Genomic DNA, 26,025 nt, shown 5'->3' with positions numbered 1-26,025 from the left:
TGGTGCCACGGAAGTGTTCTTGTCCACAGAGTCCTTGTCAGCAAGCATAACTTGAGCTCTCTCTAAGTCAAGCAAAGTTTTAGTGGCTTGTTCTCACTCTACTGAAACCTGTCAGAACAGGCAGAAAAGAGAAAGATACCAAAATACTGCCACATCTGCACATTGCTTAATTTCTATTCATGAATTGGCAATTGTCAGGGAACACTGCTAGTACATCTCTCAAGGTACATTTCACAGTGTATTCTAATGGCAAACTTTCTCTTTCTCTGTTGCCTGCAGCTTCTCTCTCTACTGTTCCTACTCTGTGGTCTCTGGCAGCATGTGGTGCTGGGAGCCAGACCCAGGGCCTCACACATGCCAGACACGTGATCTTTCTAACCTCAGGCCTGGCCTGACATTCCTTTCCTGATTCTCCTCTGCTAGAGCAATGTTTCTCACCCTGTTCCCAACTGTGGCCCCCTTCCAACTTCGTTCCTTTGCCCCTCAGCTCATGTCATGCCCCTTCCCCCATTTGTGCGATTTTCACCTGTGAACCTCCCTTGGAATATCCTGGGGGCCCATCGAGGGCCACAGGTCCCTGTGCTGAAAAACACAGCTGAGAAATACAGTTTCCCAGAGCAGATGATACTGCCCCTGATCCAGGGGATGGCAGTAGTCCCAGGTATAACTGGGGGGAAGAAGGGGTCCTTCTTCTTTGCTCACTTAAAGACAGTAGATTTCCTTAGGGGGTGTGGAGTGATTTTTTTTTTCTGAAAAAGGGGCAGTAGATCAAATAAGCGTGGAAAGCATTGCTGTAGAGTAAAAAGGAATTTATTAATTAATGCTAGAACAAGCTGAGATTATTTTTATGGTGTGCATTTTGTAAAGTGCTCACAATCTAAAATTTATTAGTGCAATAAACCACCGAGGCTACAAGGGTAATATGCAACATAAATACTGGCTTACCTTTGATATTGATTAAAATAGCAAGTAAATGGCTGAGAACCAATCTCATCTTTCCAGTACTGTTGCCAATTCATGACACTTTCCAAGTTCTTCTGATTTTCTCTCTTACAGGGAGGGATATAGGAACACTGACAAAACAAAAACAGAAAGAAACCTATTATTCATTAGGATATAGAAATATAGACCATTTGAAAAATAAAGATGTCATTGCATGTTTATTGAATTCAATTTAACTTTTAATACAAACTGAAATTGCTAAAATATAATCCAAATTTGGCACAATTACAGAAAATATTTCAATCACAAAAACGCAGAAAAAAATCACTATCATCATTGTATAGGACTATATTGCACATAGCTACAATTGGAAGCATTCTATAGCCTCTTATTTTGAGGGCTTGACAGTCAGCAGAAGGTGGAAAAAAATAAAAGTGACCTTTATCCCCTATTTCCATCGATGGAGCTTGCTATTTTCCTCTTCTGCCTTTAGCGAACAAATCACAGTTTCCCCCACTGCACTCAACTCTTGAAATCCCAGTTTTCTTGTATTCTCTTTGACAACAAATCAGAAAGAAAAGGTCTTCTCAAGCATATAATCAACGCATTTCACTAATGAGGCCTTTCCCTGCCATTCTTCTTACAAAGCCGCCTTTGCCGCCCAGACTGGATTACTCTAAGCAACACACATTCAGCAGAACCAGAAACGTTCTGCAGAGGTGCGGTGGCCAGAAGAACCCTGAGAACGGGCTAAGCTATGTTCTCCAGTGCAGTCTTTCCCAGCGATGATAATCGTGAAGAAGATCAGGCTAACTTCCAGTTATTGTTTATGATCTGCCAGGCACTGGAATGCATGAATAGCAAGCTCGAATCCGGACTTCTTACAAAAAACCCATTATGGTCTCCACAGAAGGGCTGAGAAGGGTGACTGGCCACCAGCTCCACGAGAGAAGCTTCTGGTGATATCCCCACACTCAACTCGGCTGTTTTACCAAAGTGTCTCATACGAACCATAAAAAACAAAACCCCCAAACATTAACCTTATATATTCTTTGAATCTCCTGTCCCTGCACCTGGCTGTCTTCACCGGGGCTCCTAGGAGGGGGGCGGGTTGAGTTTCCCTCCCCACCCCGAGCAGAGCCCCCACAGCCGAAGACCTCCAGAACCCAGCCACAGCCATGCTCAAGGCCCCTCTCCACACGCTCAGACGAGCCTCACTCATAAAGGAACTGGCAGAGGAACACAGTTATGCGGGACACATGGCTGAGGTCTCCGAGTCTGCTCGGATCCGGACTGGGCCTCCTCCACCCAGATCCCTCTTTTTCCAGTAGCTAGGCAGCCACACCCACAAATTGCCTCGGCGCCATGTAGTCCCATCAATAGCCAAGATTCAGAGACTATAAAACAAAGCTCCCGGAAGCTCTTCTTATTGTCTAGTTCTCCCTCTCGGAGAACCTGGTAAACTACCGAGAGTATCCTGCCCACATGGCAGAGCCTGGCAAGCTCCCCGTGGTGTATTCATATGCCAAAAATAGTAACAATGATGGGTCTCATTGCCCTGATCCTGAAAGAGCCTCCAATGTGGCACTGTTGGGAAGGACGAGTAGAGAGAGGCTGCTAAAATCTCAGGGCTAGGACTAACCACAGGTATGAGCTTGCAATGACTTGGCGTGCAGGAGATCTCGGGATGGGGGGTATTACCAGCGTGGTCTCCGCCCAGATGAGATCCGGAGCAGCTGCACATGAAACAGCTCCTCTGCTCCAAAAAGACTATGATCCCGGAGGCCTACTAACCACTTTTGGCACCCAGCGGCTTCTTAAAGAAATACATCTAGACTGTGAACCGAGCTACAACCCCATGCCACCCTGGGAGGGGAAAGGTTTTTCTCTCTCGGACTTTTCTTTCAGCAACTTCTGGCAGAAATCTCTCTGGACTTAATTACTGAAATATCAGAAATCCAAAACCTCATATATTCTTCATTCTCAGCAATGGAAAACAAACTATCAAATGATGCCTTTTCAGCAGGTTTGATTATTGGGGAAAAATTCCAAATAATAATAGTGATTTTTCTGTTGAAATACTGAATGTATTCAGAGTATAGAGAGAATAAAGTGAAGATCATTAGCCACACTCGTGGGGTGAGGAGGGGGGTTTACTGGGGTTGTTTTTGGTGGAGCATGTGCATTGGTGAAAGGGATGGGGGTTTGATCATTTTTTCATGGTGATTCAATTAAAAAAAAATCTCAGGGCTTGGATGGATGGTGATGTTACTGGCACCCGCTTGAGCAAATCGATGAACAGCGGGATGACAGTGATACAGTGATTCTTTGAATCACATTACTTTAGAGCATATAAGTTGCAAGCACCTTCTCACAATTTTCTGATAAAACCCCAACTTTTCAGCACACTCTGACTCTCCAAAGCTCTCTGTGAGCTGCTCCTTGCCTGTCTCAGGGCTCAACTCCCACAGCCTGGGATTCACGTGCGTTACTCCTGTCTGACTCCCGCTACTCTCTTCCCTTCCAAAGCCCTTCCTTTCACCTTGTTTCCTGTTTGGGAATTACGCCTATTGGTGTCCAGGGCTTAATCCTAGATTTGAGCTCACGGAAACCATATGGGGTGCTGGGAACCAAGCTGTGGTGGGCCGTGTGCAAGGCCAGGGCCTTAACCCCTGAGCTAACTCTCCAGGCTTACAGTCCTTTCTTCCTGGGTTCCCAACTAGATTCAATTCTGGGGTCAATCGTTTGGGAAGGCCTCTCTCCTTTTGTTTTTTGTTTTTTGGTGTGGGAGTGGCACACTTGGCAGTGCTCAGGGCTGACGCTGGCTCTGTGCTCAGGGATCACTCCTAGCACTGAACACAGATTGGCCGCGTGCAAGCAAATGCCCTACTCATCATACTACTGCAACAGACCCTGACTGAACAGTTTAAACCTAAATATTATATTTAATCTTCAGCACTGCAAAAATAAATACAGACTTAAAATTAATTTTTAAATGATTATTATAAGCAATATATCTGTAACAAGTTATGCAAATACTATTTTAGTGATTGAATTTCTGGATATTCTGCTCATAGAACTCCATTTCTGTATCCCCCCGCCCCGTACCAGGCTGTTTCACTTGGGACACGCCGAAGGAGGGCAGGTGAGGCCCAAACCTCCAGAACTCAACTGCTGCCATGCTCACGGCTGCTCTCCACATGCTCGGGCCGAGCCTCACCACTAGTGAACATATTTCTATACCTCACAGCACTCATACTCCAGGAGTAGCATACCACATTTGACAGGGTTTAAAGTAGAAAGCAACCAATCTTAGGGGGAAATATAATTTTATAGATATATATCTACATATATATCTATATCTATATCTATATCTATATCTATATCTATATCTATATCTATATCTATATCTATATCTATATATACAGGGCTGGAGCGATAGCATAGTGGGTAGGGCGTTTGCCTTGCACGCGGCCGACCCGGGTTGGATTCCTCCATCCCTCTTGGAGAGCCTGGCAAGCTACTGAGAGCATCCTACCCACATGGCAGAGCTACCCATGGTGCATTCGATATGCCAAAAACAGTAACAACAAGTCTCACAATAGAGAGTCTCACTGGTGCCCACTCGAGCAAATCGATGAGCAACGGGATGACAGTGATACAGTGATACAGTGATATATATAAGCACACAAGTCTCAACCCTTAACAACATATTAATAATCGCTTATACAAAAGCTTAATGGTCCCTGGGTGAAATATAACAATCTTCAAACACTTTTCTCTAAGAAAACATTTTTAGAACATTTTTAGCGGTTTATTCATAACAATACAAAATAAATTATTTTGTTTCTGCTTTGGGGCAGGGGTTGGAGCTCGGGATGGAAACATCCAAATATGGTGGTGGGAAGGTGTAATGGTGGTGGGATTGGGTTCGAATATTAAATGCAATCAAATATTGTGAACTACTTTATAAAAATAAAAATTTAAAATATAACTCCACTTTCCTGTAACAGTAGTATAAAATTAAAGTTTTCTACTCTGGGTGCCCTCGGGAGGTGGGTGGGCTGAGTCCCTGTCCTGCTGAAGCCCCAGCAGCGACACCCACACCCGACAGCCACCAATATGCAAATGGCCCAACTCCACTGTTTCAAAGAGATCTCTGCAGAGACACTAGGTCACTGAAAATTCCAGGTACACCGGTTTGGGGGCTAAAAGCTCAGAGGTCAGTCTCAGAGCAAAGGTGGACAGTCCTTCTCCCAAACACACCGAAACCGTCACCCCCACCTACAGCAACCACAGCCACATCTACACCCCACAGCTGCCACCTAGTAAACAACAGCCCAGCTTCAGAGTCTCAGAAGAGGTGCCAAGCCCAAGTGCTGAAACTCATCCGTCCAGTGCGACAGACTGCGTAGTCCTCTGAAGTTGCCGGTGGCTGTGCGACATCTCCCAATTCCACAATACTGATAGCTCAGTAAGAGCAAAGCAAATTAGAGGGGAAAGCATAAGAGAAGTCAACTAAGCACAGTAAATAAAAAGTATTAACACAGAAGGCTCAACTAGCAACAGCTCATAAATACTCAATGACTCTGATGACCCCATTGTGAGATGTAACAATTTTCACAAATGTCTTTTCGCTGAAGTAGGTTTTTTTTTTTATCATTCCATTAGCCATTTTGTTGTAACAAGCAACGTAAAATAAATTATTTTGTCCCTGCTAAGGAGTCAGCCTTGGGGAGTAGGTAGGAAACTGGGGACAAGGTGGGGGGATTGGTATTGGAAAACTGACTGTCCGAAACAACTGCATTTTGAACAACTTTGTAAATGATGGTGTTTATATAAGGTTCATTTTTGTTTAAAATCTATGAGGGGAAAAAAACTGAAGTTTTTATTTTCAATTTTTATTAGTGAATCACCGTGAGGTACAGTTACAAACTTATGAACTTTCATGTTTGCATTTTGTTTACATCCCTCCTCCAGTGCCCATTCTCCTCCACCAATGTTCCCAGTATCCCTCCCACCACCCCCACCCCAACACCCAACACCCCACCCTGCCTCTGCGGCAGGGCATTCCCTTTTGTTCTCTCTCCTGCTGGATGTTGTAATTTGCAATAGAGGTATTGAGTGGACATCATGTTTGGTCTATAGTCTACTTTTGGCACGCAGCTTTCAACCCGAGTGGGTCCTCCCAACATTCTCTACTAGGTGTTCCCTTCTCTATCTCAGCTGCCTTTTCCTCCAGCATGTGAGGCCAGTTTCCAAGCTGTGGGGCAGACCTCCTGGTTCTTATCTCTACTACTCTTGGGTGTTAGTCTCCCATTCTGCTACTTTATATTCCACAGATGAGTGTGATCTTTCTATGTCTGTCTCTCTCTTTCTGACTCATTTCACTCAACATGATACTTTCTTTTTATTTTATTTTTTAAAATTTTTTATTAGAAAATCACTGTGATGTACAGTTACAAACTAATGAACTTTTGTGTTTGCATTTTACTCATACAGTGATCGTTTACTCATCCCTCCACCAGTGCCCATTCACCTCCACCAATGATCCCAGTATCCCTCTCACCACCCCCACCCCATCCCCCACCACCCCACCCTGCCTCTGTGGCAGGGCATTCCCCTTTGTTCTCTCTCCTTTGGGGTGTTGTATTTTGCAATACAGGTATTGAGTGGCCATCATGTTCGGTCTATAGTCTACTTTCAGCTCGCATCTTCCAACCCAAATGAGTCCTCCCGACATCCTCTGCTTGGTTCAACATGATACTTTCCATGTTGATCCACTTATATGCAAATTTCATGACTTCATCTTTTCTAACAGCTGCATGGTATTCCATTGTGTAGATGTACCAGCGTTTCTTTAACCAGCCATCTGTTTTGGGGAACTCCGGGTTTTTTTTCTAGATTTTGGCTATTGTAAACAGTGCTGCAGTGAACATACAAGTGCAGATGTCATTTCTACTATACCTTTTTGCCTCTCCAGGATATATTCCCAGGAGTGGTATTGCTGGTGGGAATGTTGACTGGTTCAGCCCTTTTGGAAAACAATATGGACGATTCTCAAAAACTTAAAGTTTTTTTTGTGGAATCTTGAATTCTCAGTTCCTCTCAGGCAGCATGGAGACTGTCAGACTTCAGGTCTTCTGTTTGCTAGTGTCATCTTCTAGGTTTTGAACTTCATTGCGTCCTTTTCCTGATTTCACTTCTTCTAATCAGTAAAATCTCTAAACAATGCCTAGCTCCACACCTCAGTGATTCTTTTCTATTCCAGAAGGTTTCATAAGAAAGGCCCGACAGAAGCTGCCTCTGTAGAGGAACTGAAAGCCCGTCAGCCACGATTCCAAGCAGCAAAGGACCACGGCTGCGCCAGCTCCTTTCTTGGGAGGCTGCACTTTGCTTCACAAAAATGTTCATTGGTGTTAGAGAGACAGTTACAGCGGGAAGGGCACATGCTTGGCATGAGGCAGACCCAGGATCAAGCCCCAGAATCCCACAGGCTCCCCTGAGCTCTTAGGAGTGACTGCCCAGTGCAGAACCAGGAGTAACCCCTGAGCTTTACCAGAAATGTGGTCGCAAAACAAAATGTTCTTAAAGGGATTCTGTTTTGGGGAGACACCTAGGTGTATGCTCAAAGGCTTACTCATGGGTTCTGGCAGGGCTCCAGAGACCATCTGGGGTACCAGGAATCAAACCCATTCAAGGTAATGCCTACCCACTGTACATCTCTCTGGCCCCCAGAAGGACTCTGAGTAGTGAGACACTCTAGTTTACAATATGTTACTTTCTTCCCTTTTATTATGATTTTTTTCTTTAGCACTATCAGTTAGTATATACTGTAGGTGTCCACTGACAGCTTTAGGATTATTTTTGTTTTATATATATACATATATATATTGTTTTGGTTTCCCATTTGTTTCTTTTTTTTTTTTTTTTTTTTTTTTTTTGCTTTTTTGGGTCACACCTGGCGATGCACAGGGGTTACTCCTGGCTCTGCACTCAGGAATTACCCCTGGCCGTGCTCAGGGGACCATATGGGATGCTGGGATTTGAACCCGGGTCGGCCGCGTGCAAGGCAAACGCCCTACCCGCTGTGCTATCTCTCCAGCCCCCTCCCATTTGTTTCTTAATTGAATCACAGTGATATACACATTTACAAAGTTGTTCATGATTGGAATTCAATCATGTTCCAACATCCGTCCCTTCACCAGTGTACTTTCACCACCGCCAATGGCCCCAGTTTCCCTCCTGTGGCACCTCGCCCCACCCCCTCCCACCACCTGCCACTACAACAGGCACTTTTCTTCTCTCTCTCACATCTCTCTCTCTTTCTCTCTCTCTTTCCCTCTATTTCCTTTTGGGCCTTATGCTTTACACTGTTTTATATTTTGAGTGGAGGCAGAAAGAGGGGCAGGTTTGCCAGAATGGGCTACAAGCAAGTCAAGTGCCTTAATCCCCGTACTGCCTCTCTCTGCCCCCTGGTTGTGCTCCTTTAAGGAAGAGAAATTTCTAGATTTAAAGAGAGAACCAGGAGATATGAGACTAAAAACTAATCAGGATCATTTAGCAATTTAACATAAGAGGTGTACTTTTTAGGGAGTAAGAGCTACTAATTAAACATATTTAAAGTGGATTTAGAAAATTTTGTAAGTTAATGTTATTTGAGCTTTTTCGCTTTTCCCCCTTAAACCAAGAGTTTTACAAATATAAGGTGAGTATAAAATCACTGTGTAGCACCCCCTCTCTGAAACTTTTTACTATCCACTTGATGGGGGAAGAAATTAGTTGAATAGAAACATTCCTCCCAAACAATAATTCTATGATCTTACAAAAAAACCCACATCCACACTTCTGAAAAAAGACAAAATATTTTCCCTGAGCTTGTAAAATTTTATTTACATCAGGTATTTTTTAGTGTCCTGTTGGGTAAACAAAACGTTCCCTGACTTGAGGAACTTTTGAGCCAGAATAGATGAATTTTTGGATGTCAAGTACTTTTTTAAAGCGAAGGAATTAAATGAACCTGAACTCAAATTTAAGGGTTTTTTTTTTTTTTGCTTTTTGGGTCACACCTGGCGATACACAGGGGTTACTCCTGGCTCTGCATTCAGGAATCACCCCTGGCGGTACTCAGGGGACCATATGGGATGCTGGGAATCGAACCCGGGTCGGCCGAGTGTAAGGCAAACGCCCTACCAGCCATGCTATTGCTCCAGCCCCTAAGGGTTTTTTTATGACTATATTTTTTCCAACGAATAATAATTGGATTAAGAGTAGATTAAGTAGTGAGTTATAATACATTGTTTTGGTTTTTGTACCATACCTGGCAGTTCTCATGGCTTATTCCTAGCTCTGTGCTCAGAAATCACTCCTGGTGAAGCTCAGGGCACTATAAGGGGTGCTGGGGGATCAAACCCAGGTTGGTGCATGCAAGGCAGGTGCACACCTGCTGTACTACTGCTCCAGCCCCAAGCTTATATTAAGTTTTCTATTCTGAAACATCATTATTATTCATTTTCTTAGACTTTGGTTTGTCCAGTTAGCTTCCCTTTAAAATTTGTGAGAAGCCCAAGTTAGATTTGTCTTCAATGCCTTCTCAGTTCTACTTAGTTTATCAGAATAGAGTGTAAGTAGTCTTTTGGTTTATTTTGGGATGGTAGCGGGCAGCGGTGGACTGTGTGACACCCAATAGTGGTCAGGGTTTATTTCTGGAGTTATTCAAACTGGGGTCTCCTGCATGCAGGCAAGTGCCTTCCTCATTGTACTATCTCTTCAGCCTCGAGATTATTAAAATTTTTAAGAAGCTAAAGGGGACCAGAGAGATGGCTCCAAGGGATGGAGCACATGCTTTGTATGCGAAAGCCCCTGATTTGATCCTTGGCACGGCAAGGTCCTCTGAACACTACCAGATGCAGCCAACTACCTGCCCTCCTAATAACAAAAGAAAATACAAATCGGTGTTCTGGAAAAAAAATTTAATTCAGTCATAGAGATTCCTTTCTTCCAGGTACCATAATAACATCACCCTGAATGTTTTCCCCTAATACTGGACACCATATCATTATTATCATCATCATGGCTGAAACTTACTGACTGCTAGAAAGCCACTCCCTGACCCATATTGAATTTAAAGCCAATGAGCAAATTATTACGTGATTCCCATTTTCCAGATGAGTGACCATTCTCGGGGTTATAAAAGGCAGACAGAAAAGCCAGGAGCCCGGCAGCCAGAGCACCAGCGCTGCAGGTGAGGTGTTGGTCTTCTACACAGCCAACCTGGGCTTGGTCCCCAGCACCATTTATGGTCCCCGAGCCAAGCCAGGAGCGATCCCTGAGCATGAACGAGGAGTAAGCCCTGAGCACAGCTGGGTGTGGCCACAAAATAACAACACCCCCCTCCCCCCCCAAAAAAAAGAAAGGGAGAGAGAGGGGATTCAGACCAGTGCTTAGCTGCTGAACCACAACCTCCTACTTCTGCAGCTGCCCAGTTTTCCCTCTGAGCTTCTCCCTGATGTAGAGAAAGAGGCATGCCTGACTCACACACGCCTGGTCTAAAGAGCTAGTCTTATGTTTCGCTGGCGTGGAACGAGTGTAGTCCTCCCGAGCACTGAAGGACTGACGTCTGCTACTGTCCTTTGCTTTTCTGGCACATCCACAGGGAAATGTGCTTTAAGTCTGTCCTTGTTCCCTCCCAGCACGATTCAGCTCCATGATTGTTTTTTTGGCACCACGGGATTCTGGTAAATAAGATGAGTTTGTAGACACACTGTCTTTAGTTACGGGCCACGAGCATTTGGCCAATGAGCATTTCTTTGGAAAAACCTCTGCACACAATTATGTTCTTTTATAATTTTGCACCAGCGAAAGCAGCACTTCCCAACTATCAAACGCCATTATCACTCAAACAACTTCCATCAGAATCTCTATCATTGTCTGCCTAATCTTGCACAGAATTATTTTCTTTTAGAAATCAGGAGAAGGGGCTGAAGAGAGAGAGAGCACAGGGGTGAAGGTGCATATAAAGGTCATGACCTTGTATGTAGTTTTTACCCCCAGCACTGTCAGGAGTGCCCCCTGAGCACACGACCAGGAGCAGCCTCTGAGCATTGCCAGATGTGACTCCAAAACAAACTCCCACCCCCCAATACAAAAATAAATAAAAGTCAGGAGAACAGAGACATGTGATACAATATATTTGTTCCATACTTACCTTGTAGAAAAAAAATCCAACTTGCATTCATGAACAAAGTTGAGGAAATCAAGCAAGGTATTCTAGTATGTTAATATAAAGATTCCCCTGGAGGGTTTCTTTTTTGGGGGGAGGAGGGGCAGATCACTGCTTCACATAGAATATTTTGTTACCTACTTATTATTACTTGTTTTTTCCATTTTCTTATTTTAAGGTTTACTGAGATTTATAATAGCACTCCTTTTCAGCTTACGAAAATGGATTTATCATTTAATAGAACCCTTCGTGAGTGGGTTCTTTGTGCTAAGTGTCTTGCGGATTACATTTCAATCATGTGGGCCGAGTAGGCAGAATTGTCTTCCTTGACTGAGTCATTTAAAAACCACTGCACAGAACACGGGGTCCACCTGACCAAACCCTGGGAACTGGCTTCTGCGTGAGGTGTTATCTAGGAAACAGGTGCGGAATAACTCTTTTCCCTCCGAGCTCTTTCTTGACTGCACTTAGGGGGACAGCTTTGAAAGGCAGCGTGAGAAAGGTTTAACTGTTTATTTTGCAGGGAGGACTCCAGCAGTGCCGGCTGGCCACCGAGGCTGCAGCCAATAGTGTCCTGCAGGCCATGGAGTGGCAGGATGACGCCCAGAGACCAGCCTGTGCCAGCAGGTCCTCCAGCTCTGAGCTCTCTCTCCAGCCCCTGAGAATGGTTCTAGCTGATTAAATACTTTCCAAAGCACATCTGGTTAGAGAACAAATTCTTAAGATAGTATCCACTGTAACACAGGCTGGATTATATTTTATTCCAAAGTCCCCCACTTTCGGAAATTCTGTAGATATCTGCATCAGCTACAGACACACTTTTTGTAACCACAGACACACTTTTTGCCAATGTAAACATATAATTATAAAAGTACTGTGGAATGAAAAGCACAACCAAGCCATTTGTAAACTAATTTGTGTCACATGCCTCGGGACATCACTCTCGGTGGCTGGAGAGGCAGCTCAAGGATGGAGTGCCTGTGTTACCTGCGAGAGGCCTGGGTTTGACCCCTGGCACCGTCTGACCCCGCAAGCCGACAAACCCTACCAGGACCAATCCCAGAGCTCCCAGCTGTGAAAAGCCCACACGATTGGGGATGGCCTCTCATCAAAAGACTTCATCATGTATACACATAAGTATGTGTATACATATTGAACACACATACACATACGTGTGTGCACACACATACACACACACACAGAATTTTCCTGTGAATGCAGGATAACTGAATAAAGACACATGAAATTATACATCAGTTAGAAAGTTAATTCCATGACTGGATGCAGAATGCATTTCCATGTATAAACGCCAAATGAAAATAATCTTAGGGTTTGGGAAGTGGCTCAAGTGACTGAGCACATGTCTTCCAAGTGTTAGACTAGGGTTATCATCACCATCGTATTATGGATGACCTGGTATGGCAAAACTCATCATCAGTATCATCTTATAGAAGAGTCTAAAGGTGGAATTAAAAGGTTAGAAAAAATGTAAAAAGCAAGGCTGAGAACAGAAGGAGCTAAAATGAGGTTCTCTGAGAGAATAATGTGACCAGGTGAGACAGTGATATGAGTCTCAAACAGTGCTCATGAAGGTAAGTTTTAGAGGACCTGGATGCCTGCCAAAAATACCTACCCTGCATCCTCCTAGAGTCTGATTAAGTAAAACTAAGAATCAGGGGCTAAAGGATAGTATAGCAGGAAAGATGCTTGCCTTACACATGCTGAACCTGGGTTTAATGCCCAGCATCACATATGGTCCAAGCCCATCAGGAATAATCCCTGAGCACAGAGCCAGGAGAAGCTCTGAGCCCCATGGGGCATACACCCCCACACACACCAGAAAGGGGAAAGAATCATCATGGAGGGGAGGTACAGAACATACCCGGTGGTGGGCAGGGCTTACTTGGCTCAGTGCTTAGGGGTCCCTCCTGGCACTGTTTGGGGAACCATATGTAGTTTCAGATATTGAACTGGGGTCAGCTGTGTGCAAGGTAAGCACCTTATGCTATCTTACCCCTTACAGGATCTCGCTGGCTCCGTTTTAATTATTCTCCTTCTGTCTTAGAATGTCAGATTTTAAAAAATTCCTAATATAGACAACAAACTATTCTTGCCTGCTGAATACTACAGAGGATACGGCAGTGAGGTATTACTCACTCTTCACTCTTTCCTCTCTCCCTCCTCTTCCCAGATGCTTTCCATGGAGTAAGAGTTGCTTAGCCACAATGTATTTTGTGATTACAAGGAAGGAGTGAAGCATTGGACTGGGGTGGGTATGAAAGAAGACTTCACAGAGGACAGGACTTGATCTGAGCCTTCCGGGTTGAACAGGAGTTTGCTTGTAAGAGAATAGGTCACTGTCACTGTCACCATTATGCCATTGTTCATTGATTGCTTGAGCAGGCACCAGTAACGTCTCCATTGTGAGACTTGTTGTTACTGTTTTTGGCATATTGAATACGCCACAGGTAGCTTGCCAGGCTCTGCCATGGGGGCGGGATACTCTCGGTAGCTGGCCAGGCTCTCAAGAGGGATGGAAGAATCAAACCCGGGTGGGTCGCGTGCAAGACAAACGCCCTACCCGCTGTGCTATCGAGAGAATAGGTAAGAACTAGAAAGATGACAGGAGAAGAAAAAGAAATTGAATGTGCAAAGGCTTTGCATTCGGATGTTCTAGTAAGACTGAATCATCTGCTATGCAGGGAGAGTTGGGGGAGTGGTGCTGGGGAAGACACAGTATGTGAACTAGTGCTCACTGAAAACTCACTGCTCTCTCCTTAAGTGCTCCTGTCAACGGCTGCTCATTGTCTCTCATAGTCTCCCGCCCTTCCTCCGTGCTCCTTTGGTTAGTAGCATTATCCTGTGTGGACATGACACCTACATCTCTGTAATTTAATCATACCTCATTTTTGGATTCAAGCAGACTGCTAAGTTGAGGACACAATTAAATCAGAAAAGTCTGGAACAATAGTCTACTTTCAAGTGGGAATAATCCCTCAGCTTTAGAGTTAGAACACTGGGACTGAGATATGGCTCAGTGGTATAGCACTTGCTTTGTGTGTGTGATGCCCTGGGTTCGATTCCCAGCAGAAGGGAGAGAGAAAAGGAGGGAGGGAGAAGGAAGAGCAAGTTATTAAAAAATAAAGGCTAAATCCGAACAGAAGAAATTGGACTTAAGAGAGAGTGTATGATGCAAGGCACTTGCCTTGCATGAGGCAGATCCTGGAGTGATCTCTGGCTCCACATATGGTCCCCAAGCACCATCCGGAATGATCCCTGATCACAGAGCCAGGAGTAAGCCCTAAGAACTACTGGGTGAGGATCCCAAAACAAAAAAAAAATCAAGTCAGAACAAGAAACTTTAGGCAGAATCTCCTACCCCCACTCCTGGCTGTCTTCACTGGGGCACCTTGGAGGGGGGCGGATTGAGTTTCCCTCTCCACCCCAAGCAGAGCCCCAGCAGCCAAAAACCTCCAGAACCCAGCCACAGCCAAGCTCAAGGCCACTCTCCACATGCTCGAATGAGCCTCACCCATAAAGGAACCAACAGAGAAACCCAGGTATGCGGGACCCGTGGCTAAGATCTCTAAGCCTGTTCAGATTGGGACTGGGCCACCTCCACCCAGATCCCCAGTTTTCCAGTAGCCTGGCAGTCACACCCACAAACTGCCCCAGGCACTGTGTAATTCCATCAATGGCCAAGATCCAGAGACTACAAAATAAAATTCACAGAAGAGAGCAATGCAGCATTTCCTGGAGCATGTGGCCGTGACCTCTTATACTCTAGCCCACTGATGTACATAAGGTAGCACACATTTGTTTGGTTTTAACATGCTTGCTTGTATTCACTTATATACAGGCTCAAATGGCTCCAGAATGAAATACAACAACCTTCATACACTTCTCTCTTATTGTGGTGGAAAGATGCTCGCTGGTGGGGTGGGTGTTTGAATATTATCGGTAATGAACTATTGTGAACTACTGTATGAAAATAAAATGTATAAAAATCACACCAAAAAATTATTCACAATACAGTTTTTTCAGGGCATTCCAACACCAATTCCAATCCCACCACTAGTATGACAAACTTCCCTCCACTGTTGTCCCCAGTTTCCCACCTCCCAAAAAAATATGGCTAATGGAATTATCAAAAAATACTTCAGTATAAGAAAATTTGTGGAAAAAAAAAAGAACAAGAAACTTTAGAATGAAAGAAACACAATAATACTATTTGAAAAAAACTTGTTACACTATCATACCGCCTCAGAGACCTGGGCCCTATTAAAACAGGATAAGAACGCTATTCAGGTCTCCCAAAGAGGAATCAAAAGAGCTATGCTTGGAATATTACGTTTCACTCAAGTGAGAGAAGGAATCTGGAGTTCCGACCTCCATCGAAGATCAAGAATCAGGGACACTGTCTCGCTTGCCAAGGCACTGAAAATCAGATGGGCCGGACACGTAATGCAATTTAGAGATGACCTCTGGACTACAGCTGTTACCGACTGGATTCCATGGGACATCAAAAGATCATGTGGCTGCCCACCTACGAGATGGTCAGACTTCTTCGTCAAGACCCTGAATGAACGGTTTGAGGCTCTTCATGTTCCTGGTGCAAGCAGATGCCACTGGGCACAAGACAGGGATGAATGGAGATGTTACTGGCACCCACTTGAGCAAATTGATGAACAGAGGATGACAAGTGATACAAGTTATTTGGGAGTGACATGCAGCTGTGGGTGGGAACCAGTGTCACTCCTGACAGCTCTGAGGTGGTCAGACTCAGGGCCTTAAACTTGCAAGGCATGTTCTCTTCCACTGAGTCACATCTCCTCTCCTCAATCGTTATTTATTTTTATTTACCCTAGTAAATAAAGGGATCACTTGCCAGAAGGGATCACTTCTGGCAAGGCTCAGGGGACCATATGGAATGCTGGGGATCAAACCTGAATTGGCTTCATGCAAGACAAGTGCCTTAACCACAGTACTATCTCTCCAGTCCCTCAAAAGTTATTTTTAAACAAGCATGACAGTAATATAAAATTGTGTCCAACAGTTTGATAATAGTTTAAAATCCTTGAGGAGATGGCCAAAATATGACCTTATAGAACATTAAAATGAAATCATACCTTAGTTGCTCTTCATGCATTCAGCTATGCCTCACTGATACCATTATTGATGAACTGCATTGTGTATTTTATGATAAACATATTCAATGTGCATATTTATTAAATGAAATATTACAGCCATTGATTCTGCATGAAAGAGACCAATGAGCCCTGTCCTTAATAAGTTCTGCAGAACCAGGATTGATAAATGGTGGTATGAAAAATTGATGCTTTCTATTTGTGGCAGATGGCGTGTCCCAAAGACGGGGTACCAATATTTATCTCCTTTCACACAGTCTTAAAATGTGCCATGAACATTCCCCTACTGAGGAGTGCCGCTATGTCTTTCCTTCTCTAGAACATGTGGTGTCTGGGATTTTAATGGAAGTGATACTATGTGAGCTGCAGGGCTATAGCAGAGGAAGTGATGTGGCCTGCCTCGTGCTCTGGGAACTCTTGTCCTTAAGATCCTGGCACAGTGCTCTGAGGAAGCCCAATCTGGTCCATGCAGAGGCTCCTGTGAAAAGGCCTATATGGAGGGGAAGCCCCAGTCAGCTACCCACACCAGCTGTAAATGAGCCTTGAGAAGATTCCAGCTTCTAACGGCCACGGGTTCCACAGGACCTCAGCCATTATGGAGCACAGAGAAGCCAGCCCCTATGCCCTGTCTGAGTTTCTGACCCACAGTCTTTAAGCAGAATAAAAGGGATTTGAGTTATGCGTATCTTATTATTAATTATTATTATTATTATTATTATTAGTGAGTCACTGTGAGGTACAGTTACATACTTATAAACTTTCGTGCTTGCGTTTCAGTCATATAGTGATCGAATACCCATCCCTCCACCAGTGCCCATTCTCCACCACCAATGATCCCAGTATCCAGTATCCCTCCCACCCCCCCCCCCCAACCCACCTCTGTGGCAGGGAATTCCCTTTTGCTCTTTCTTTCCTTTTGGGTGTTGTAGTTTGCAATAGAGGCATTGAGTGCCATTGTGTTTGATCTATAGTCTACATTCAGCACGAGCCATGCATATCTTTGATAGTGACTAACAGATCATAAGCCTCCATGCCCGATGAGGTGGGTGATCTAAAATTCTCCTTGATCTCAAAACCTGAAAAAAAAACTCAATTCACTGAAATGGAATCCGATGAATGAGTCACTGTGTCGCCAGACTGGGCTTCTAGCCAATCCCCAGGCCAAAAGCTCCTTGAGTGGAGGAGAGACTGGTTATCCCAAAGGAATCACTCCCTGGCAGGCACTCAATCCAAAAATTTCCCCAATCCTTTTCCAAATGACCATACAGGTATCTACTGGGGGTGTTGTGCAGTGCAGAAAGAGTGAATCTCACATATTCCTGGACACTGGCTCTGTCCTAAACTTGACTCTTGAAAACCCTAAACATGACTGGGCCCATGAAGGTTACAGGAAAATAGTTTTGCCCCAAGCTGGTATCATAATGGTTCAGAGATTCCAGGAACTTTTTGTTTCCATGGCTGTTCCTAGAGATTGTGAATGCATGCCCTACTCATCCCTAATGCCTGTCCTAATCTGCCCAGCAATCCACAGTGGACGACTCTGAAATTATAGGCTCCTTCCTGAAGATACCCCGTCAGCCAGCCCTGCATCCTGGGAAGTCCCGAGACTGCAGGGGCGGGACCCTCAATACAGTCCCACCTACCTTGCTGTTCTGGCTCTTGGAGAAGAGACTAATCTTAGGGGGACTGTTCCCATTTCAGAAATCGCTGGTGACTCCACTCTTAGCTGCTGTTTCTGGGGCCAGACTGATAGCACAGCAGGTAGAGCACTTGCCATGCACGCAGCCAACCAAAGTTCAATCCCTGGTATCCCATATGTCCTCCCCAATCCCTGCCAGGAATGATCCTTGAGTAAGTCCTAAGCACCAGTGGGTGTGGCTCAAAAACCAAACCAAAGACTCAGCTGCTATTTCAGATACAGTCTCTGTAATAATTAATTTAGCTCTGGAACCTATTCCGGTGTGAGGAATTTGGCACATGCGCTTTTTTCCACCTGTATGGAGAGAATGCACCTGCGGCAGTGGCTTGTGCTTGCAGAAACGGTGCAGACCGCTGTCTTAATTGGGACAACGCCACACTGTGAGGCTCCACGCAGGGTCCTGGAGTCCTTTTCCCATCGTGGTGCACATCTCACTCACTGCCTGAGCACTGTGCCTCCATGATGAACCATCCAGCAAGCAGGACTTGCTGTGCCCTGGAGCCCTGGGGGTACCCAGGCTCCTAGTCCTTCAATAGTGCTTCTTGGGACTTTAGTGATTTAGGGCCTAAAACTTAAACTCCACAACCCCAAAGCCCCTATTCTTTTTTTATTTTTGGTCTAAGAAATACAAGCGCTGCCAGAAATACCTCAGATTCATTACATGACTGCTTTTGAATTATTTTCTGGCTGTTGCACATTCAGAAATTTTTTATAGTTGGCACTTTTTTTAAGACCCTCCAACATTTCAGTGATGTGACCCCATATGGGGTGATGGCCTAACAGTTTAAAAAGGTAAGTTTTTATGAGATATCCAACAACAGCTGAATGATAATGAAGGTATCGTGAACACACACACACACACACACACACACACACACACACACACACACACAGGACTACTATGTAGCCACAAAGAAAGATGAAACTGTGCAGTTACTTGCAACTTGGAAGGTATCAAAGGTAGGAAACCCCTGGCTCTAGATGAAAGAAATGAAAATGCCAGAGAAGGAGAGACATTCACTGGGGTAAGCAAGAAGAGGCAGTTCGGGAGATAACAGAGGCAAGGGTGAGGGAGGGCCCTCAGGCATATCTGTAGAGATGAAGTATTCAAATAGATCTAAACCACTATAGCCAACAAAAAGGGACCCAAACTACAATAATTATACTTAAAATGTGTCTGTCAAGAGACAGGCTGGGGGTGGCAGAGAACTGAGGATTATTGATGGAGAAATGTGGACACTGGTGGTAAGATATGGCACATTGCATGCATAAAACCCTACTGCCAACAACTTTATAAATCACGGTGCCTAAAAAAATAAAAGCAGAAGCTGCTAGTGTCATGAAGTTCAGAAGCTTTTTCTTTAAAATTTTTTATTAGTGAATCATCGTGAAGTACAGTTACAAACTTACGAACTTTTGTGTTTGCATTTCAGTCATACAGTGATTGTTTACCATCCCTCCACCAGTGCCCATTCTCCTTCACCAATGTTCCCAGTATCCCTCCCACCACCCCCACACCATCCCCCACCACCCCACACTGCCTCTGTGGCAAGTTCAGAAGCTTTCTGAGAAATCTCAACACTGTTTTCAAACAACTAATAACAGAGATCCCATAAGACCCACAGATTCCATGGACTATTTATGAAAAGCTGGTTTGCATGCAATAGTTGCAACAGTCTTCTCGTTTTAATGATTCGGGGTAAAGGGAAATCTAAAAGCTGGTTAAGTGTGCACTTAAAATTCATTATATGGGGGCTAGAGTGATAGCGCAGCGGGTAGCACGTTTGTCTTGCAAGTGGTCAACCAAGATTCTATTCCCAGCATCCCATATGGTTCCCCTAGCACTGTCAGGAGTGATTCCTGAGTGCAGAGCCAGGAGTAACCCCTGTGCATCACCAGGTGTGACCCAAAAAGGAAAAAATATATATTAATTTTGAAAATGTATATGCACACCTGTGATCATTGCAGCACTTACTGCAATTGCCAGGTGTGGAAACAATCCAAATGTCAAAAACAAACAAGTGGATACAGAAGTTGTGGATTATACACAAATGGAATATTATGCAGCCATAAGGAAAGATGAACTCATAGGATTGCTGCAACATGGGTGGAACTAGAAGGTATTGTGTTAAATGCCAAAGTCAGCAAGAGAAGAACAGATACTAGCTGTTCTCAGTTATCTGTGTTATTCAGAGTGATGAAACCAGGAAACAGAAGGTACAAATGATGGCAAACTATTGACCTGGATTATAGATATAAGAATTCCAAGGAAAGAGAAGTGTGTGTGTGTGTGTGTGTGTGTGTGTGTGTGTGTGTGTGTGTGTGTGTGTGTAATGTGGTGGTTGGGAGAATGAGGAAGTCGACTGGCAATAATATAAGGGTACTGGTTAAGGGTCTTGGCCATTTCAGTGGTTTAATGATGAAATTACCATGTATATAAAACCACACAGTCAACACTAATGTAAACATGTGACTTGGTCCATATTAATTTTTTAATATTAAATAAAAAGTTAAGCATGGAAATGTTTGTGTGTTTCTTGGAAAATGACAGGCATATTGCAGCATTACAGCATCCTTCCCTTTTAATACTTCTAGTGCTATTCTGGATGGGGTACTTACTCCAAGGAAAGTCCTCAGGAGGCTCAGGGCCCTTTGGGGCAGACTCAATATTCGGTCTGATTGATTGGTATCCATATCAAAGCTTAGGGGCGCATGTGATGCCAGGGATCACGCATGGGTTAAGGACATATAAGGTACACACCCAAACCCCTAAAACTCTCTCCCTCACCCCAAGTCACTCTTTTAAAACTAAAAATGAAAGTACAGTGGGTAAGGCACTTACCTTGCATGTGGAAGACCTGAGTTTAATTCCCAGCACCCCAAATAGTCCCCCAAGCCCTACCAGGCGTGATCCTGAGCACAGATCCAAGAGTAAGCCCTGAGCACTGCCAAACTTGCCTCAAAAACCCAACCCATTCCACTCTGAAAAAAAATTGCTTTCTGGTCATTGGGGTTTGAGAAATGGGGAGTAACTTAGTCACACATGGCCGTCAACTGAGCTCAGTGAGCCTGGGTTTCAGTGAGTTACACTGCTTCTGGATATGAATTTTCAGAATATTTCCTCTAACAACATGAGTGATGGAAATCGTAACTCAAGTTTTCTTGCAGAACCATTCCATCCATTTTTGCTCCACGGTCTCTGACTACAGAAACATTCACAGCGGGAGCATTTTCTAATAGACACAGTGGTCCCAAAGGGTAGTGCGAGGGCTGGAGAGAGCAGAGACCCGCAGCACAGCCTTTCACATGGCAGACCGTCAGCTGAGTCCCCAGCACCAATGCCCCCACCCCACCACAAGGACTGGCCAGTGATGCCCAGCATGTGATTGCCAGTAACAACGCCTCAGTGGCCATTACCGGGAGTGACCTGGCATCAGCGCCACCTGGCAGAGCATTAGCTGTGGGATTAGCTGTGCTGTTCTTGACCAGGTTGATTTCTGCCAGTGCCAGGGACAGAACCCAGCAATGCACACGCGCAAGACATACGCTGTACCATTGAACCTGGCTGGGTTTGACGCTTGACGCTCTGGTTCCAACAATGGCAAACAGGCCTCAAAGGCTTAATAGGTGGGGGGCATTATCCTAGGTGTTGCACTAACTCACGCAAGCCTAACAACCGCATGAGAGGCTCTGCTAAAATCCTCATTTTACAGGAGAGGAATATCTGAGATGACTCTACTTTGGTTAAAAAGTCAATAAAGGCAGGCTGTAGAGATAGTACAGCAGCTAGGGCACTTGCCTTGCACCTGGCTGACCCAGGTTCCATCCTGGCACCCCACAGGTTACCCCAGAACCCCATTTGTGAATGTGATCCCTGAGTGCAGAACCAGGAGTAAGCCCTGGGCACGACTGAGTGGGTGTGGCTCCCAAACAAAACAACCTCCCCGCCCAATAAAACAAAAAAAGATAAAGATGTATGTATCACCTGCACTTCAACCAGGATATCTTACCCCACATCCCCCTCAGAAGCTGGTCCAGAAATGTCCTGAAACCGGAAATGAAACTTCTACAATTTGCATTGTATATTATATGTATATATATACACACACACACAATAATTATATATATGTGCATATATGCACACACAGTAGCAAACTGTAGTGCTGGGGATCAAATTTAGGACCTGACATATACGAGGCACATACTATAATCCAGGCCCTATTTTCCCATAGATTTAAAAACTTAAACTTGTATTTATCTTCATGGACCATCTATGATCTATTGCTTATCTTGGTTATTTTCTCATTGATGTCTGAGTCTTGACATAGTAAGAACAAACCAATCCACGTCACACCATTTCCCACAACCCCTTATTCTATCTTGATTTGATATGTGGTATATTTACTAAGAGTAATATTAACCTTTTTCAATGTCATTCTGTGACAAGACCCACATCAATGACAGACTTATAAACCACTTCCGCATTGTCTCCCGGAGATCCTGCATAAGGTGTGTAACATTGATGGGGAAATGATTTTAGAAAACATAGATAAGCAAGGGGGCAGGGAGATAGTACAGTGGGCATGGTGCTTGCAAATGGTCAACCTGGGTTCAGTCCCTAGCATCAGTTTTTGTTTCAATGAAAGTCTTTTTATTTTTTTGGATTTTTGTGTCACACTCAGTGATACTCAGGGGTTACTTCTGGCTCTGCACTCAGGAATTACTCATAGCATTCCCCTGGAGACCATATGGGATGCCGGGGATCAAACCTGGATCGGCCACATGCAAGGCAAATGTCCTACCCACTATACTATCACTCTGACCCTGATGTGGTTACAACAGAAGGGTTTCAGAGAAGGTTCTGATTGTCTTGTCTTGAATCATATAACTAAATTAAAAAAAATTCATTTCCTCCCCCCCCTTTTTATTTTAATTTGGGTTTCAGGCATACAATGTTCCAACACCCATCCCTTCACCAGTGTACGTTATCCACCATCAATGTCCCATTTTCATCCTGCCACCCCTCACCCCAGCCTTGGCATACACTTGTATTTTGTTAGTAACTACACTTGCTGAAGTGTAGATAACATCTTTGATGTTATCTTCTAAATAAAAATAATAATAAAAAAGAAGAAGCCGATTTTTCTTCACTCCTTGAAAAATGCTTGGGATAGCTCCAGTAAAACTTTCAGAGCCCTGAAACACTTGAATATCATAAATCTATGTCATTGATTTTCTACCCAACTGTTCTGCAAAATTAAATATCAGCTGAAAAAACAATGAAGTTATAAGCATCTGCCATTAACCAGGTGAAAAGAGACGTTCAGGGTACACATGAGTGTTGAAGGGTATACACTGAGGGAAGGGAAGCCGAAGGATCAGGGAATAGACTAAGCAGTCGAGATACCCAAACACAGAACTGGACAGTCCTCCAAGGAAGTAAGGGGAAGCGAGCCCAGCAGGGGCTTCTGTTCCCACTGCGCCCCCAGCACCCAGCACAATACCTGCCACACACTGGCACCTTCAGCTGTTTTTCCATTCCAAAACACATCCTAGGGCCAGAGCAATAGTTCAATGAATAGGACATTGACCTTGCACTAACCCGGTTTTGATCCCCAGCACCTCATATGATCCCCTGAGCACCAACAGGAGTGATTCTTCAGCACAGAGCCAGGAGTTAGCTCTGAGACCTGCAGAATGTGCCCCCTTGCCTTGCCCAAAATATCCTAAACATCCTTTCATGTCAGAAATATATACATCTACAACTTAAACCAACATACAATATTTTATCACATAAATGTAGGTCGGTGGCAATTCCTTCAAGCAGTACTATATTAGTGGACATGTAGGTTGCTTCATCTGTTTCACAATTTGAAATGATACTGCAAGTACATATTTATAGTGGTATCTTCTCAGCATTCCCTAGTTTATCCCCTTAAGATGTACTGCCAGACTGTATGGCTGGGAGAGAGGACACATCCCCTTCCAGGCTGAAGAGTATCTTACCCCAAGTCAGGCCCACTCAGGACCTCAGACTGGAAAGATACTTGGAAATAAAATGTTTGCAGATATAATTAGTCACTGTCAATAAGGGTGGGCTCTTGAATTCAGTGATGAAAAGAGAAAGGAGATGGGTATACCGGTGTCTCTCTTTGCAAGGCAAGCTGGTAGGGTGTTTACCTTGCAGAGAGGGGGGGGGGAGGGAGAGGGAGAGAGAGAGAGAGAGAGAGAGAGAGACAGACAGACAGACAGACAGAGACAGATAAACCCAACACAGTTCGAGCCTGGTGTCTTGTGATAGGGCAGTGGAGTTGTGTAAATCATAACAATACCAATAACAAAAAATGATGGCACCATAGACAGGAATAAGAGATTCCAGAAATAGCACATTTGGGGAAGAAAAAGGATAATGATGTTTGTGATTTTGAACATTCAGCTCCTATTGTCTGGTTTTCCAGTTTTTGTTTGTTTGTTTTTTGGTTTTGAGCCCCACCTAGGTCTGTGCTCAGGGTACTTCTGACTCAGGGATCACTCCTGGTGGACTCAGGGGACATATGGGGTGCTGGAAATCAAACTCAGTTGGCCACGTGCAAGGCAAGCACCTAACCCACGAGATTGTTGCTCTGGCAGTTATCGAACCTTCAGACCAGAATAAACTAATTTTGATAAAGACAACTATTATGAAGGAAAAATTGGATTAAACTTCTAGGATTTTGCATTTAATTTTCTCCAGTGAGGAACAGAGAGATTGTATAGGGGTGAAGGTGCTTTGTCTTGCAAATGGTGGATGCCAGTTTAATCCCTGGCACTGTATATGGTTCCCTGAGCACCACCACGAGTGATCCCCATGCAAATAGCCAGGAGTACAGCCCGGTGTGGCCCAAATATCCCTCCTCTGCCAAACAAATGCAACAATTTTCTCCCGTGAGATACACTATCAATCTATGCTCCTGTAAGATACTGAGATAATAACTAGCTCCCTGGACACTGTTGTTAAGGTTGTCCATTAGGTCCACCGTGTCAGTAAGGAGAACGTGACAGAACAATTGGGCAGGTGAGCATTCTTTGTCCGTGCTTCAGCACAGAGACCTCCCAGGGACCGTGTCTGTTGGGTTTTTTGTTGTTCATCAATACAGACATGTGAAATAGATTCATGGGGATCTGCTTATTTACCCAAAATGGTCACAAAGCAAATGTTTGAACAAACACATGATTTCCAGTTTATAACTGATTATTTTCAAAGAAAAGGCCACTAATATAGTTCAAAATTAATACATTTTAGACACTGATTGATGTGTACTAGAAGAACTCATGAGAAAGAACTTGAAACACAGGAAATAATACAAATCATTTTGTGTGGCATTTCATTTTACTGCTAATTATGTCTGTACAATATGAATGGTTACATGGAAACTCAACTGGATGCAAAACTTCTAAGAAGCGAAAAAGAATTATGGGCTGGAGAGACAGTTCAGTGGGTAGGGCACTTGCCTTGCACACAGCCACCAGGGCTCAATTCCTGGCATTCCCCATGATCCCCCAAGCACTGCCAGGAGTGATCCCTGTGCAGGAAGTGAAGCAGGAGTAAGTTCTGAGTATTTCCAGGTGTGGCTCAATGACAAAATGGAAAAGAATTAAAGGTACAGTAAAGTGAGGGGGGGATTATTGGGTCATATCTGGAGATGCTCAGGGATTACTCTGCACTCAGGAATTATTCCTGGAGATGCTCAGGGGACCATATGGGATGCTGGGGATTGGACCAGGGTCAGCCATGTGTAAGGCAGAGGTCTTACCTGCTGTACTATTGCTTCAGCCCCAAGGTACATAAATTATTGTCTTTTGTAAATGGAATCAATGTGAATTACAAAGTTGCAAAGATATTTATGTTTGATTTTCAGACTTATATTGTCGCAACACCAATCCCATCACCAGCGCCCACTACTCTCCACCAATGTCTTCCTTTTCCCTCCCACCCTCAGCCTGCCTCTGTGACAGGCACTTTCCCCTCCCCCACT

The 26,025-nt window shown here is 44.2% G+C and overlaps 1 protein-coding gene across 1 annotated transcript in view; it reads right to left on the bottom strand.

Moving 5' to 3' along the window:
* Positions 1-26,025, bottom strand: part of KCNMB4 (potassium calcium-activated channel subfamily M regulatory beta subunit 4) — an 84,564-nt gene that overhangs the window by 47,878 nt on the left and 10,661 nt on the right. The window contains exon 2 of the mRNA XM_004602667.3: positions 946-1,073. Coding sequence (XP_004602724.1) covers positions 946-1,073 — 128 coding nt within the window. The remainder of the gene's footprint in view (positions 1-945; positions 1,074-26,025) is intronic.

Source organism: Sorex araneus, chromosome 10, assembly GCF_027595985.1.
Source record: "Sorex araneus isolate mSorAra2 chromosome 10, mSorAra2.pri, whole genome shotgun sequence".
Lineage (NCBI taxonomy): Eukaryota > Metazoa > Chordata > Mammalia > Eulipotyphla > Soricidae > Sorex > Sorex araneus.
This window is presented reverse-complemented; position numbering and strand designations above follow the sequence as displayed.